Source organism: Chinchilla lanigera, unplaced genomic scaffold, assembly GCF_000276665.1.
Source record: "Chinchilla lanigera isolate Chin_1 unplaced genomic scaffold, ChiLan1.0 scaffold00083, whole genome shotgun sequence".
In the NCBI taxonomy this organism is placed as follows: domain Eukaryota; kingdom Metazoa; phylum Chordata; class Mammalia; order Rodentia; family Chinchillidae; genus Chinchilla; species Chinchilla lanigera.
Genome location: NW_004955484.1, coordinates 2,972,456 through 2,989,446, shown reverse-complemented (window position 1 = coordinate 2,989,446; position 16,991 = coordinate 2,972,456). Strand labels below are relative to the sequence as shown.

At 51.8% G+C, this 16,991-nt stretch overlaps 1 protein-coding gene across 1 annotated transcript in view; it reads right to left on the bottom strand.

Annotated features, from left to right (window-relative positions):
* Positions 1 to 1,533: 1,533 nt before the first annotated feature.
* The window catches only part of Glg1 (golgi glycoprotein 1), a 116,524-nt gene continuing 101,066 nt past the window's right edge, over positions 1,534 to 16,991 (bottom strand). The window contains exons 19-26 of the mRNA XM_005403463.2: positions 15,057 to 15,194; positions 12,620 to 12,743; positions 11,417 to 11,559; positions 11,131 to 11,232; positions 10,034 to 10,141; positions 8,415 to 8,535; positions 7,791 to 7,897; positions 1,534 to 6,147 (exon numbers count right to left, since the gene is read on the bottom strand). Of these exons, the coding sequence (XP_005403520.1) occupies positions 5,980 to 6,147; positions 7,791 to 7,897; positions 8,415 to 8,535; positions 10,034 to 10,141; positions 11,131 to 11,232; positions 11,417 to 11,559; positions 12,620 to 12,743; positions 15,057 to 15,194 (1,011 nt within the window). The 3' untranslated portion in view covers positions 1,534 to 5,979. The remainder of the gene's footprint in view (positions 6,148 to 7,790; positions 7,898 to 8,414; positions 8,536 to 10,033; positions 10,142 to 11,130; positions 11,233 to 11,416; positions 11,560 to 12,619; positions 12,744 to 15,056; positions 15,195 to 16,991) is intronic.

Sequence of the window (16,991 nt, the reverse complement as noted above, 5' to 3'; positions counted from 1 at the left end):
ATCTGTGCCATGAAGCGGGGGCACAGCTGCCTGTGAGGTCCTACGACGCTGTCACTCGCCTCTCGAGCGGCAGCAGAGGAGTTACTGGAGGGCATGAGCTGCGCTGCAGGTGCAGAAGGCTGCAGCTGGATGCAGTGAGATGAGCGGTGATGTCCCCCTGGAACGACCCCCAGGCGCTGCGACACCTTTGTTACACGTGTGCCTCTGGCTTCCACTGTCACACACAGCCCCTCGGGGACTAGTGACGGAGGGCTGAGCATCGCCAGGCCAGGGAGCCTGAGCGGGCCCAGAGCAGGGCTTGGGGCACAGGAGAAACACGCTGTACAGGACACCAGAGAGACCGAGGCAAGGGCACCAGGCCCGCCCACGGCACCTGGCTGGGCACCACGGTCACACCCAGCCGAGGCTACGGAGCAAACAGAACAGAGGCCGCCCCGTGCCTCCGCAGAAGGCGAGCTTTCCGCCTGTGGGCCAGAGCATCCATTCCCGCGCAGAACTCCACAGACAGCAAGCTCTGCCGTGCTCCGGGCCCTTACAGAAGGTGGGGGGGTTTGCGCGTGACCCACACACAACCCGCTACCTACTTTACGTCACCTGCATGTTCCCCACAATGCCTAAAACAACGCGAGCGCTATGCAGACAGCCGTGTGGTACAGTGTAGGGGATAACGACAAGAAAGTGACCCTGACCCTGGTCACTGCGCCGTCTGCCCGCAGGGGCCTCTCGTTCCGGAGGGCACAGCAGCCCCTGGTTCCAGGCCCGAGCAAAGCCACAAGGCCTCCGGAAGGAGGGCACTGCTGACAAGGGGCCCCAAGCCTGGTCCCCACCTCTGGAGCGCAGACCCAAACCGGGCAGCCTTTCCCAGATGCTGAAGGCTTGCGCCACACACTCCTCACACACAGGGCGAGCAGCACGGCGGCACAGAGGCGCATCTGTGCTCAGGACTCGGGAGGCCCCCAAATCCCTCTCCTTCCCTCTTCTCTTCACCTCTGCTTGTCTGCACAGGCCACCATCTCTTACGTGACAGTGCCGACACAGACCGGAGAGTCCTAGGCCGCACCTTCCTCTCACCGCAAACTGGTCCCCCACAGGGGTCACGGAATGGACGTGACTGCTTCAGGAATCCCTCTACCGGGCAGACCTCCTGAGCGACTTTCAACACAGAGGTGCACATTAGCTTTGCTGAGAGCGGAGGCAGCAGAGGAAAAGGCCACTAAGGCAGGCCGGCCTGTTGGGCGGGAGGAGACCAGGTGCCTCTCACAGGGCCGGCCCTCCCCGTGCTGGAGAGGTTCAGGTACCCCCAAGGCAGAGCGTGAGTGATTCTCGGCAAGCCAGCCCAAGTGGGTAAACCCCCGACGGCTTCCAGCGCTTGCCTGGCACCAGAGCACGGGGCGAAGCTCCCTTTCCCTTACCCGCCCTGCACTGCTACCTTGTGGCACTCAATGGGCCACGGTGAGGTCACGGCTCAGTTCTATAAACTTCTACCAGCTGAGCAGGGCTGTGGGAGATCCGTCCCAGTCACCACAGAGAAGATTTAACAAGTACAAACCTGCAAACTCTTTATTAAATTCTCCCATTTCATCTGTACAGAAAAAAATGCACATTATGTTCAGAATCTCAGTAACATCTCAAAATTACACAGCATGAACATGTAAAAACAAGGAACTGCTGGGATTTTATACATAGAAATGAAACCCATTTACAAAAGAGGCTTGTTAATTGTACTTAGGAAAAAAAAAAAAAAAATCAGAGGCCCAAGATCTCACACGGCATGAGCGCGCAGCCGGTTTTCCTGCCGGGACCGACCCGGGGACCTGGCGCAGCCACCCGCAGACGGACGAGTGTGGCGGGCGGCCTCTGGGCTCTGGGAGTAGCCGCCAGGCCTGTGCTGGGGGAGCGGCCAGACAACGCAGAGAACGGTCACACTTCCTCCTACCTGGCCAGAGCTCTCCAAGGCAGACCCCCCGGTGGGACCCTGTCACCACCAGCCTGTGGCGACAGCCCTTTGTGTCCCCTTTGTGCTCTCGGGGACAGTCCCTGTCCTGTGTCCCCACAGCGGTCTCACCCGTGTGCCACCCTGAAGCCCACTCCCCTGTGTGCTGACCAAGGTGGGAAGGGGACGTGACTCAGATGCGACTGCTCTGATTCGTGGTCCCGGGGGAGGGACCGAGGCGGAATGGGGAGGGTGGAGCTGGCAGACTGGACAAATGGGAGGAGGGGAGGACGGAGTGTCAGATCGGGCCTGACAACAGCCTTGGACCCAGAGCCGAGTGGTAGGGCTGGGTTGGGAGATGGCTCTGAAGACCCCCAGGAACCACACTTTGTGTTTTGGGTTTTTCTGGTACTGGGAATTGAACTCAGGACCTTACATTTGCCAGGCAGGCCTGCGGTCAGGCCCGCTGAGCTACATCCCCGGCCCAGGAACCACGTTTTATAAAACCACTAGGGGTGTTCACACGGCAAGGAGCCTGAGGAAGCATTCGGAGCTCTGAGATCGCTCTAATTCAGAAGAAGCGGAAATCCAAGTAAGCTCACTGAAATGCGCACATTCCCAAAGCCACATTCTCCTTGCGGCTCTATGGCCACAAAGTAGGGTGCAGGGGGCAGGCTGGGCTGGCTGACTCCTGAGGCCTAAGTGTCCTTACACCCTGAGTGGGTGCACGTGAGAAGGGGCCTGTGACGGGGCAGGGAGGAAGGGAGGGGACGGCCTTTGCTCAAGCGCACTTGAGACCAGCTAGGAAAGGAGGCCCAGGAAGTCCTCCCCCTGTGACACACGACGGGGATCTTTCGGACAGAAGTGGTACCACAAAGCTGCAGGTGGAGAGGACCAACAGTTCCACAAGGATATCCAAGAGTCCATTTCTTGGGAAGGTCAAAGGCTTTCAGCTGCATAATTACCAATCTGCCTGACAAAATACAAATGACAATGTCTTTCCCATTGGATTCTTCTCTCAGTTGACCTCAGGAAATAGGAAGACATGAAATCTGACAATAACTTTCCATTGCATTTTCCAGGAAAGTGTCTCCCGCACCCAAGTTTTTTGTTGTCTCCCAGGACAGCAAGCACAGAACGAGACAGCAATGCCAAGGGACCTGTGGCGAGTTCCTGTGAACACCTGCTCCTTGAACGCTAGCTCATCGCGTGCCCTGGAATTCCCCTCACTTCTCGGGATACACTCACCGGCTGGGACAAGCCGGCGGGGTCCGCAGAACCAGGCCTGGGAGTGGCAGCCACAGGTCTCCCAGGAATGCAGAGGACGAGGGCTTCCTGCAGCACGGGCCTAAGCCTTAGTATGGCTCTCCCGTCAGTACCTCGTGCCAAAGACCTGTCGTGGGGCAGGAGCAATGGCAGGGAAGTCCAGGGATGCATCAAGGTAGAGAATGTCTCTCTTACGCAGCTCCCCCTCTGTAGGGGGAGCCCTGGAGCTGTGACCTTGGCCCAAGTCCTACTACAAACTTATGTTCTTATTTGTGGGCTAGACAGCAGGGGCACAGATGAAGGCCAGAGCCCGCCATCGACCCGGGTGCCTCAGAACCTGCCAAATGTGATGCCAAATGAGGTGTGGAACAGTTAGGACCGGCTGCCCCACCAGCGCAGATGACGCTGGTCCCTTGCACTGAGGACAATTTGCTCCAGACCTTTCCAGTCACAGGGAAATCACTCCAAAGAGGGTTTGTGCAGACTTTCTTATAACGAACAATTTCAGATACCAGCAAAGTTATCCTTTCTGTTCTGTTTCTAAATATGACAAGCGTTTCACAAATCAAATTCCTCAACTTCCAATCTGCTGCAGACTACTAAGGGGATTTCCTGTCAGTTCAGAACGAACACAGATGTGGAGGAGCTTTAGAAACATAAGGATGCTTCACGTGTGTTAGGAGGGAGGCTGCAGAGACGGGGAGTGACATCCTCACCCCAGGAATCAGGAATCCTGTCCTGAGAAGCACACTGCGGTAACGCTGGCTGCATCCCACGCCGCCTGGCGTCTGCCTGGCACCCCCGGGGCAGGGGGGTGGAGGGGAAGCCCCGGGGCAGGGGGGGGCCCTGCAGGCCAGCTCAGCTCATCTGCAGAGTGTGCAGTCATGCGTGGTGCTCGAACCACAGCGTTTCAAGCCTCCTGAGACTGAAGAATCTCAGGAGAGCTGCTGCAAATCAGGAAGACCCTAAGAGCAGGACCACGGGGACCAGCGGCTTAGCAGCTTTCCTTGGTGACTTGCATTACCCCAGGCCAGGGACACACAGCTGGCTGTGGAATCCACTGCCTCTAGGAAAGGCAGCAAAAGAGTCAAATGAAAGAAAGAAAACCACAGTATTCAAAGGTACATCAGTCAGGTTAGATGAGGAGTATTTGGATCGACCAATCCGCAACACAGCTTGGACAGACTTCAAGGAAGACAGATGTCGCTCAGGTGCTGGCACTTGTGGGCTGTGCCAGGCGGGTAGGAGGAGGCGGAGTGCCATGAGGGGCCTGGGTCTACGGGGACAGTTTTAGGCACGTGATTTATAATACTTTGTGGACAACTAACAGGTTAATAAAATATATATTATATAAATATATCTCCTACTGTACATGCTGCCCTCCCGCGCAGCCCCTGTGATGCCACGGCCCCAACTCGACCAAAGGTGAGCCAGGCTGAACCGGATGCCCAGGCCCGTCCTTCCTGTGCCTCAAACCTGTCCCCTCCACACAGGAGGGCCAGGGAGGATGGCCAGGAACAGTGTCCCTGTAAAGCTCAGATTCCAGAATAGTTGATGAGTCACCGAAACACTACACTTAGCTAGTGCCTACCAGGGTGTGCACACGCAGCAAAAGGACAGAGAGAAGAACAGAGAAAATCCTCCATCTTTTAATGTGATCGCTCGCCACACCCTCCATGTAGGGCACAAAGGAGCCTCTCTGGGAGCCTGCGTGCAGCATGCGGGGAGGCCAGGCGGGACGCCAGTCACCCTGGGACCGCACTAGATCTCTACAAGCCACCGTCTCTGATCTGTACTGCGGCTGGAAAATAGAGCCAGGTGGGTGAGACGCCCCCTCCTCCCTGCTGTTTCCCCACCCTGTTTCACAGGATCCTGCCACTCAGTCACTGCTCTGGTGGCAAAGAATTTCTAGAGTAATGGCACCTTCGGCAGGGCTGACCTCGCCGGGAAGTCCCACAGCACCCCGGGGAGAAGGCGGCAGCTCCTGCTGCCAGCACACTCAAAATCCAGCCCCCCCCGCAGGTCGTGTGTGGTCCCGCTTCACAGACTGCTGAGCTGCCCCGTCCACCCGCCCTCAGTTCAGGGAGGCTCACGCCTTACTGCACTGCGGTAAGATCACAGAAATACCTGTGGCCATCGGACTGTGACCAGCGGCAGCTTATTTCGGTGACAGCTAGAAGCAAACAGGACCCAAATCAGGCTGGCTAGAGGCTTCCAGCCACGACTCAGTGACGTCCGTCCCGGCCTGGCATGGTCAGAGATGCTTCTGGGAGATGAGCCAGACACCTCGGTGACCGAGTACTGGGCGTGCGCGTCTGCTCCAAGTCCTGCCTTCATTGGAGGAAGCTACACAGAAGAAATAACCCTGCCCCCAAGTCACGCCTGGAGATGTTATTATATACATTTTTTTCTTTCTTTAAAAATTTCTTTCCATTTTTTTGGTAGTTTTTTTTAAAAAAGCATTTGAGTTGCAGGTCAGGTGAGTTGGTTCTGGAAGGATCGGTAGTTTTGCTGTAGGAGAGAGACTTGTCTACAGGCAGGAAAACCCGAGTTCACCAAGGCAACCACCAAAGTTGCAGACACTGCACAGACGGTGGCGGAGGAGGAGGACACTGCAGGCGTGGCCAAGTCTGGACGGGACAATGCAGTGGGCACCTGCTGCTGCTCTACCGTGTGTGCCGGTGCCACCTCGTAGAAGGGTGAGGTGAGAGGGTACACTATACAGGAGGACTGTACAAACGGGCACTGGGCAGGGAGTTCCTTTGGTGGTCAAGGCGGCTCTACCTGTCCTTGAGTTCTCGTGTCACTTGCTTGGTGATCCGTCCACACATCAGGCCAATCAGGAACAATATGCAGATGCTCCCGCTGATCACAGACAGGATGTAGTTCTTTGATGGCGATGTCATCACTTGCATGGCAAGGTCAGAGAAGCCATCTGCTGGGGCCACCTGGAAGGAGACACAGCAGTGTGATGCTCTGGGGGACAGTGGGCAGCTGGCAGCGCTCAGTCTCATGTGCTACAAAGAGGCACAGTCACTCCAGTTCCTTCATAGTGACCATCACTGCTAACACACCAACAGCCCCGGGGGCTTCGGATGTGACCACACCTGCCAAGGCAAGGGCTCCCATGACTCCACTCTCGTCCTGTTCACCCCAGCCCCCGAGGGCAGGCTCGTCACACCCATGTCACAGACGACAACCTGTGGCTAGCGGGGCTGGAGCCTGGTACAAAGCCCGGGGGTCTCCTAGGTTTCCACTTACGGTCTTCACCACGTTTGCTGCCATCTGAAACAGCGGCGTGTTGAGACTATGTTGTACGCTCTCTCTCGGCTTTACTCACCATTACATCACAGTGTGCAACCACAGCCGCGACAGGGTGCACCCTGAGATCAGGTTCCCCCATGTCACCTGTGCACTTTCACGGTTTGGCCACTTTCACCCTATTCCTATGCTGTCTCCAGTGGACCTCTGTGCAGCCTGCTACAGCAGAACCAGGACCGAAAGGTTCCGAGGGCATAAGCAAAGCTGTTCTCTGGAGCCTCGCTCTGGGTGCTTGGGCAGGGTCTGGACCAGAAACATGTTCACCCCAGTGTACACAGAACAGAGCGGGAGGTGCGGGGATAGCGAGGCTGGAGGACCCGCAATTCAGCACCATCAGCGCACACGCTGAATCCCTCGGCCCCAGGAAGCAGTGCGAAGGAGCAGAAACCGGAGGGAATGGGCAGTGCAGGGCCTGTCTGCTGCTTCACAGGGGACACTTTTCTCTTCGAAGGAGTGGGGGAGGGGCGGGGCAGTTGGTTTCTGTGACAAACATGCAAAATCCTTCTTTAACACTTCCTTTCCATCTAGGTATGAGGACTTTCTCTGGTTATTTCCTCTTGCCTTGTTACCCTTCATCCTTTTTTTTTTGAGACAGTCTTGCTCTGAACTCCTGAGCTCAGGTGATCCTCCAGCTTCAACCTCCCAAGCAGCTGGGACCACAAGCACATTCCACTGCACACACTTGTTACCTTCGCCTTGAGCAGAGGAGAGACGGAACTGGGCAAGGAGCAGGTCGCTGTCTTGACCTCGGGTGTGAGTTGGTACAGAAGCGTGGATCTAGAAACCCAGGGGACCTAGGGCACGTCACAGCCTCTGAAGCCAGTGCCCTCCACGCACAGTGAGGGGACAGTCACCCTCCTTACCCCACGCGGGTCTGACATTCCAGCGAGTGTTCTGTGAACGTCACAGCAGCACGCACAGCCCTTCCGCTGCTCCCCCCGGGCCAGTGCCTGCGCACCACACACCCTGAAGCCCCCTCACCCCAGTCTCCTCGGGCCCAGGCCGGCTGCTGCTTATGTATGTACTCAGTCTCCCAAAGGCTGTGCAAAATGATACAAGTAAGTCTAAAGGTTCTGGGATCTCTTTCTTTTCTCATGGGCGTAACGTATCTTACCACTGACCTATACACCTGGCCCTAGCCAGGGAGTTTTAAAGGCTCCCTGATGTTTCAAAATACACCTACTGCTCATCTCCCAGCAAGGACAAGAACTAGTCCCTCAGAGACAGGAGCTGACAGAAGAGACGGACACTGGAGACTCCTGGGCCCTACCTTTGCCGCGTAGCTCCACATTTCAATCCGGTCATTGAGGCGCTTTTTGCACTCAGGCTGTAACCGCACCCGCTTATCCTCCAGGGCCTCCATCAGGCAGGACATTTCTGCAGGAGCAAACAGGGAGAACGGTCGGCACCTGTACAGGATGGAGCCGTCTGTCGTATCTTAGGTATCCCCAGGGACCCGACAACTTGTATCGTTAACTCGAAAAGGTCAAATCTATTCCTGGGGACGTGATGCACGGTCCAACTCGGTGAGGGTTGGGAGGCAACCGCCAGGTGAGACCGCTCTTATTTCAGTGGCACGCTGGGCCGAGAACAACATTCACACCTCCCGGAAGCTGCCTGCTGTGCCTTCTGCGGCTCTTAGGAAAGCTCAGTTTGGGCAAAGCGGGGGCATGGTTATGACTTAGCTTTTGCTTCCTCGATAAGTAACTCAATCTTTCCCCTTTACCCAATCTGTAGCTCTGGTCATGGCTAGATCACTCCAAACCTGCAGGGTTATCCTGAACTCATTCTTCCACAAAGGCCAAGTCCTCCAGGGGATGCTGCCTGCAGCTGGGCAGTAAAATTGCAACTCCCAAGACAGCACAGCCAGGGCTAAGTGGGCACAGGGACTTACGGCGCCCGCGGCCAGGGGTGATGGCCGCACAGTGGTGTTTAATGTCCAGGGCACACGCGGTGTGAAGAACTGGGTCCACGAAGATGTCTGCCTTGCTTTCCTTCAGCATGTTTAACACTTCCTGAAAGGCAAGGTCATTGTGGAGAGGGCTTGTGTAGAGGAAACGCATCAGATCTGTTGCTTGTAAAAACTACACGCACACAAACAGGGAAGGAGCGAAGCCCAGGAACAAGAGCACCTACACTGGGAGGGGCCACGTGCTGCGGGCACACGCAGACTTCGGCGTCCTGCTGACTCACTCACCACTCGGGGTGCAGCCCGCTAAGGAGAGCTGGGCCTGCGTGTGACTGGAGGGCCCACCACGGATCCTCGGCACGGTTAAGTCCTACTATTTTCAAGTATCTAAATACTATTTTTTAATTAGGGTAATATAGTTATTTGGTAACTTTAAAAAATTCTAAAAAATGGGAAATTTGGAAATCAGAGTACTAGGTCTTCCATCCTCAAAAGAGAAAAAAAGGATGCACAGAACATAACTTCTACAGCAAGAGGAATTATTTAAATTTAAAGATGTTCTGAATAATGAAACTTTTAAATATGATTGCACTTTTTTTAAAAATAAAGGTCAAATATATTATTTCATTTTCAATACTGCAAGAGAATGTAGTTAGAAGGCATATTTTGATTCTGTTTTTATGTGATGCTTCTGAAATGCGCTAAATGACCTAAATGCATGCCTGTAACCCAGCACTTGGGAAGCTGAGGCAAGAGGATAGCAAGTTTGAGCCCAGCCTGGGCGATGCCGCAACTGAGCAGGACAGTCTCAAACAAAAAATAAGAAGGGCTTTATGAGTTCAAGGCCAGCCTGAATACATAGAGAGACTTTGTCTCAAAAAACAATCAACTAAGCCACAAAAAAAAAAAAAAAGGGCTGCAGATATAGTTCAACGTGAAGATCCTGGATTCAACCAGTACGGGGGTGGGGGTGGAAGTGGGCACAGCCTTGCTGGCAAATGGCTGTAATGTCTGTAATCGTAGCACTCTGAGGAGGTCAAGTCAAGAGGAATGCAAGTTTGAGCACAGCCTGGGCAGTTTGGTGCCTTGGTGAAACCTGGTCTCAAAATAAGTATCTCTGGCCTGGCATGGTGGTGCATGCCTATAATTGCCAGCACAGGAGGCTGAGGCAGGAGGATCACTGTGAGTTCAAGGCCAGCCTGGGCTACACAGTGAGGTCCTGTCTCAAAAATGGCTGGCAATACAGCCTGGTATGAAGACCCCAAGTTCAATCCCCAGTGAATGCCAGGAAGAAAAAAAGAAAAGAACACTAGAAAGGAAAGCTTGTTTTCAGTTTTATTACTAAGGAGTAGTGGCCGTAACATTGAGTAGCAGCCATAACATTAAAAGGAAGAGAGGGAAAAGGGGAGCAAGGCCAGGGGCAGTGATATGGGGCCTACAGCCCCAGCTCCTTCACAGGCCGAAGCCGGAGGATCACCTGAGCCTGGGAGTTTAAGGCCAGTCTGGGCAACACGGGTGCACAGACAGACAGACAGATGCACACACGCACACACGGGGGTGGGGAGGTGTGGACAGAGTGAGCGAGAAAAGAAGGGAGTGGTTACCTTTTTACACATTTCCGTTTTGATCTTGAGCAGGTTGACCTTGAGACACTCCTCCACTTGACCTGTCTGCTCCTGGGCCGCTGCCTCTTCAGCACACAGACTGGCAATCTGCTCAGCAGACACAGGGAAATTAGGCCGCCCCACAGTGCCTGCTCTTGCTGCTTACTGACAGAAACCTGGGCCTTTGGACACATGAGCATCTCAAACAGCTTCCTGGAGCAGAGCACACGCCCCCGCACTCAACACAGGCGTCCAGGCTCTGGTCTCCTGCACAGCATGCGGCACACAGAGTTGCCGTTAGTAAATCCACGGGGATATAAATCAGCAAGGTGACTCCGGATTCTACCGCAGGGAGGCAGACAGCTCAACAGAAGTCCAAAGGCAAATGTTTAGTATTTACAGAGTTTAAAGTCAACCCAGTCTCACAACTTGGATAGACAGACAGACAGATTCTGAAACAGCCTAGAAGTGAAGCTAACAGAGTTGACTTTTTTTGCACAGTCTCATGGGTAGGCATCTTCAGAATATCTTTTGCTGTGACTTCCTAAAATTGACACAAGTTGAACAGAGCTCTTCACAGGCCCTTTCTTGCTGTGAGGTCAAACGATTTCCAAGGAATGGCACTTCCTTAAAGCCCTTACGAGAGCATCATTACTCATCTGGTCTTAGGGTGTTCTGAGTTGACGATACAGAATAAGGAAGGGGGAAGAACAGATAATATGCAGGAAGCGCTAATAAAAGAATACCCTTGTGCCGCCGGGCATGGTGGCACACATCTGAAATCTTGGCACCTGGGAGGCTGAGGCAGGAGGACTGCTGTGAGTTCAAGACCAGCCTGGCCTATAAAGTGAGCTCAAGGTCAGCCTGAACTGCATAGTGAGACCCTGTCTTAAAAAAAATAAAACAAAACAAAAAAACCAACAACAAAAAGAATACCTTTGTTCAAGACAGAAACCTGGGACTCACGACTGGACAGCCTTAAAGATGGGCCTGCAACTAACCAGGAGTTCTGAGCTGGAGGGCAACAGAGCACAGCAGAGGACTCTGCTCCCACGGTCGGCCCTCGGCAGCTTGGCCGCACTTTCGCCCATGCCTACCTCGTCTGAGCAGTGCAGCTGGAGCTGAGGGTCGAGGCGGTAATCCAGCGCCGACTCCTGGATGATGATGCGGATCTGGTCCTCGCAGTCGGAAGACAGCCGCTACACGTGACGGGGGGACAGTCCGTCAGAAAACAGGTTGTTACTGACCCCTTAGCCCTGGCTTCAGGAAGGTCTAAAAAGAGCCTTGGGAAAACAGGGGCCAGCTTGGACTCTGATAGAGAACGCTCCCACAGGGACAGAGGCAGCGTCCTGCACACTGGCATGAGGAGCCCGGCCAGTTTACCTGGTCAGCATAGCGCAGCTTGAGGCAAGAGATGACCTGGCCTTCCAGCTCCGAGTCATCCTTGGCCTTGGTCAGGATGCCGTGACAGAATTTCGGAATGTCAGCTTTACAGGCCTTCCTCAGCACGGGGTTCAAGCGGTAATCTAGAGCAGAAAGTGGCAAACACATAAAATAGTACATTAGGACACTTTCACAAATCTTAGAAATCCATTTTCCGAAAGGGGACAACAACCATAACTCCAAGACAGTGCACATCAATGCCATGACTATAAACACGAATTTGTTCATTCGGAAAACAGGGAGTGAACTCTTGCTCCGCTGCAGTTCATGAGTGATGTGACTTAGTTCAAAAGTACTGCAGGTCACTAGGTCTTCTTTCTACTTTACAGATTTTTCTGCCTCTTTATTAAAAATATCAAGGGAAAAATAAAAATCAAGGGGATATGATAGGGATTTCCCCACGACAGGTGTTTTTGAAAAGACCAAGAAAAGCTGGGCATGGTGGCATGTACCTGTAATCCCAGCACTGGGGAGGCTGAGGCAGGAGGATCATTGCGAGTTCGAGACCGGCCTGGGCTACAAGGTGAGCTCAAGGCCAGCCTGAACTGAGTAAGCGAGACTCTTTCTCAAGAAGACACACACAGACAAAAGAAAACACCAAAAAAGAAATACCTAACATGCTTTTGCCCATCAACCTATAAGGTCTTTCAACCAAACACCTAAATGTCTTTGTTCTAAACCAGATTACCAAAAAATAAATAAAAAATAAATAAATAAACCAGATTACCAGTATCATTTGCCAAACTCACAAAGTCATACTAAGTCTATAGTTTTCTTCTAAGAAGCGCTGGCACTGATTCCTTCTGTATGTTACTATTTGCTTTGTTTTTTTGAGACAGGGTCTTGCTCATGGCGATCCTCCTGTCTCAGCCTCCTGAGCGCAGGGATTACAGGTATGCGCCATCCTGCCTGGTCTTTCTGTATGTTCTTAAGGGCAGTTCCCAGATTTTCGGCCTCCTCTTTCCCCGGACCCTGACCCTGTTTTCCTGGACACCACGCAATGGGAGAGGAAGGTGCTCTGTTACACCCAGGCTCCCACGTCCAGGGCAGCAAAGCACCTGTGGCAGAACTGGGTAACTGCGCCCACTCCACCCTACTTATGCTATACCCAGTGGAACCTGGAGAGCCAAGCCAGGACAGTACCTGTGTTCTGCGTGATCTGGCGTTTGGTTATCATCTGTTTGCATTTGGGATCCATCAGCTCGCTATTTTTATTTTGCTTCAAGCACTGTAACATGGTTTTAGAATCTGCTTCGGGGCAGAACCTCTGCGAAGAGACATGGTTTTATGAGATCAGCCATCCAAGCCTGGCAGTTAACCCACTCGCAGTCACTCTTACATCTCTGAGGGCTCACGAAAGCAGGAGCATGCAGGCATCACTCAGACAAGTGAAGAGCCAGACCCGAGTGAGCACCTGGCCCCACATCCCCCTTCTGGACTCGCGCTCTTGTGCGCTTCCCACGTTTCCCTCCCTCCGGTTCCCGTTTTGCGTGGGACTGCCCCTCCCGCTACGGCTGTGCTACAATGCACGCCACCTCATGAACTTCACTGTTTCAGTATGACTACAACACTGTACCTGGTGGCCATCCTTTAAGCCGCTATCTACTCAGCCCCACTGGAAAAAAACGCAGGACTTGCCCACCATGCAGTGGGAACAGGGATTCGGGATAAGGCTATTATCTGATTCTTTTTTTTTTTATTTTGTTTTGTTTTGTTTCCGGTACCGAGAATCGAACTCACGAACTCGCGCTTGCCAGGCAGATGCTAAGCCGCTGAGCTAAATCCCCAGCCCCTCTGATTCTCTTTTTTTTTGAGACAGGGTCTTGCTTTATAGTTCAGGCTGGTCTAGAACTCACAGTGAATCTTCCTGCCTCAGCCTCCCAAGTGTTGGGATTACAAGTGTGTACCACCATGCCCTGCTCATTCATCTGAACTGTAACTGTAAGTGCTACAGTCCTAGCAACACTGTGGGGCTGGCCTCTGTATTTATTGTTGCCCTGTATATCAGAACTCAGTTTTAAACAAGTACTTTTTTTTTTTGTCTTTTTCAGACAGGGTCTCGCTATGCAGGTCAGGCTTGCCTTGAGCTCACTTTGTAGCCCAGGCTGGCTTCGAACTTGCAGCAATCTTCCTGCCTTAGCCTTCCACAGTGCTGGGATTACAGGCATGCACTGGCCAGTGTAGAAGTTTTTATTTTTATTTTCCTTTTCCTTTTCCTTTTCCTTTCCTCCCCTCCCCTCCCCTTCCCTTCTCCTTCCTTCTTTCTTCCTTCTTTCTTTCTTTGACAGGGTCTCACTATGTAGTCCAGGCTGGCCTCAAACAGATGGTAATCCTCCTGCCTCAGCTTCCCAAGGGCTAGGATTATAGGTGTGCACCACCATGTCACCATGCCCAGACTAAACTCTATTTCTATTTGTTTAATCTAAAGGTCTTTAGTGTCACAGTGTCAGATAAACTCTGGCTCGGACACTTCAGCATCAAGCCTCTCCTCCTAAAGCATGTGTGATTATAATCTACTGATTTCTTAATATGAGCACAAGGATTACAGACTGATCTTCATAAAATCTTACTTTGCTCTCTCAAACCTGAGCCTGGCATTTCCACATTTTCAGAACTCAACTGTACTAGGCCGTTAAAGAGACTCACACTTTTTAGGGGGATGTTTGAGATGCGGTTTCACTATGTGTCTCATAGGCTGACCCCAAACTCTTGATCTTCCTGCCTCAGCCTCCTAGAAGGAGGCACATGCCACCATGCCTGGCTTGAGACTTACACTTGTGATGCTCAAAATTATCTTTAAAATTTGTCTTTAGAAAAGCATCGCTGTGCACGGCAGTGCACACCCATGAACTCTAGCACTGGGCCGAGCCTGAAGGAGTACTGTGAGTCTGAGGCAAACCTGGGCTACACAGTGAGCTCATCTGAAATAGCAGGTTTTTTCTGGTCTCCAAAAAATCAAAAAATTAAAAGCTGAAATAAAGAGTTGGAGCCTTAAGGCTTCCTTGTACATGTGGATAGATCAAGGGACTTCTGAGATTAAGGAAAATTCACTGGAGGAATAATTAAAGCTAAAGAACTTTAGAACAGAAAAATCTTAGCTAGGTATGGCACACGCCTGTAATCCCAGCACTCTGGAGGCTGAGGCAGGACTGCTGCGACTTCTAGGCTGGCCTGAGCTACACAGTTCAAAGCCAGTGTGAACTACATAGTGAGACCCTGTCTCAAAACAAAACAAAACACAACAAATCTCTGGAGGGTGGGAGACGATCTGATCGGGACACTGGATGGTGGCTGTATCCGTACGCCTCACCTTAACCACCCTCGAAACCAGTCACATATTTACTGGACGTCTATTGCCTCATGACTCAGCTCTTGGTTCTGCAGCTGAAGGCAGCGCTGCATCACTGGGAGGGCTATGGACAGATGGTGGCTCCACGCCCAGAGTTTCTGATTCAGCGGAGCTGGGGCCGGGCCCAGGAACCTGTAAACTGCTGGGAGAGGCAGCCACTGCCAGCCTGGGAAGCCCAGCTTTAGAGAGGCTCACGCTGTCATTCTCACGCACACTGCACTCGGCCCTTACCTTTATCATCTGCTTGCAGACTCGCATGAGCGTGTAGTCTAGTTCCGGGTCCATCATCTCTGTCTCCTGCAGCTTAAATACTTTCTGGTGACAGCGGGTACTCAGTTGCTTCTTGTTTTCTTTCAGACATTCAATAATCTATGACATAAAGCGTTATAGTCAAACGGGGGCGTCAGGGCATTCAGTTCTTAATGCATGACCCCATTTTTCTACCCAAACACTTTCATTTCTAGTTCCCAGACAACAGGAGTCAGGACTTCCTCAGCACTTACAGATTTACAACCTTAGAGCCAGTGCCAAACCAAATAGTGTAAAAATCCAGGGTGACTAGCAGGCTGTGAAAGGGAAGGGAACCCACTTTTATTTCCTGGTTTCACTGGTCTAGATTTCGCGGGGCACACATGAGGCTCTCAGCAGGCGCCGGAGGAACAACTCCGATTCCATAGGAGACTGGACCCAGCGGGTTCAACTCAGCTCACCGTACAGCATATGAGAAGGGATTGGTAGACGCTATGTATATGTTAGACCCAGTCCTTGGCCCTGACGAATACAAACCCCCATGGCCAGCTACAAGTAACTGTGACAGAAAAGATGAGAAATGACATAAAAGCAAAAGCGTCGTGGAATAGATTCTGAGCTGAGTACATATCCTGAAACCTTCTCTCTTCCACACCACACCTTAGACGTAACAAAAACATAACAAAGGAAAGCGGAGGGGAAGCTGCGGCATCAAGTCATGAGCCTTCTCCCAACCGTCAAGGCACAGCCAGGAATCGGCAACTAGCAAATACAGACTAGGACCTTAAGAGAGATGAGAGGTAAGAAATCAAAGACTCACAGTGAGGGAAGAGGTAACAGAGAAGCAAAATGATAATTCAAATGTATCTTTAATATCCTCAGAACAACACAGAAAGAAATGGTACATAAGAATCAATAACAGGTAGTTACACAAAGTAATAAAGATTAGACGGCATAAATGTAAAGGTAAAGGGAGATGGAAGATAGGCTCAGATGTTCCAATTCTTTATAGGAATTCAGAGGAAAGGAAAAGAGAAGCAATTTGTACATGTGTGGCCCTGGGATTGAACCCAGGGTCTCAAACAAGGTAGCAAGTGCTCTACCACTGAGCTAAACCCAAGCTGTTCTGTTTTGAGACAGGGTCTCACTATGCAGTTCAGGCTGGTCTTAAGCTCACTTTGTAGCCAGGCTGGCCTCAAACTCGCAATGATCCTCTTGCCTCACCTCCTGAGTGCTGGCATCACAGGTGTGCACTGCCATGCCCGGCTATTTTTTAAAAAACTTGAGACAGTCTTGTTAAATTGCCCATGTTGCCCTTGAACTTGTGATCTTCCTGCCTCAGCTTCCTGAGTAGCTGGGATTACAAGCATGCACCACCACCACACCCAGCTATGAAAGAAATATTTGAAAGGATAATGACTAAGAATATCCTAGAACTAAAAGAAATAAATTCTGATATCAAAAGAGCCAACGTGAATAAAGAAAACAAAAACCTGTATCTAATTATATCTCACTGAAGCTAGACAGCATTAGAAAGGGAGAACATGCCGGGCACGATCACACAGGCCTATCATACAAGCAACCCAGGAGGCTGAGGGAGGAGAACTGCCAAATTCAAGCCCATCACAAGCAGATGAGAGCCCGTCTCAAAATAAAATTTAAGAAGGAGTGGGGTATCTCAGTGGTAGAGCACACGCCCAATAGACCCCTATTACCACAAAATTCAAACCAAACCAAACCCTACAAAACACAAATTTCTCAGAAACAGATTACAAAGAAATGAGAATCAGATTAGCTCAGACTTTGCATCTCCAGTGGTAGATACAAGATACCGAAAGAATTACCTCAGAGGCTAAAACACCATAGCACTGCCCTTAACTAGAAGAGGTAGCTGAGTAATGAGAAAAAAAAAAAAAA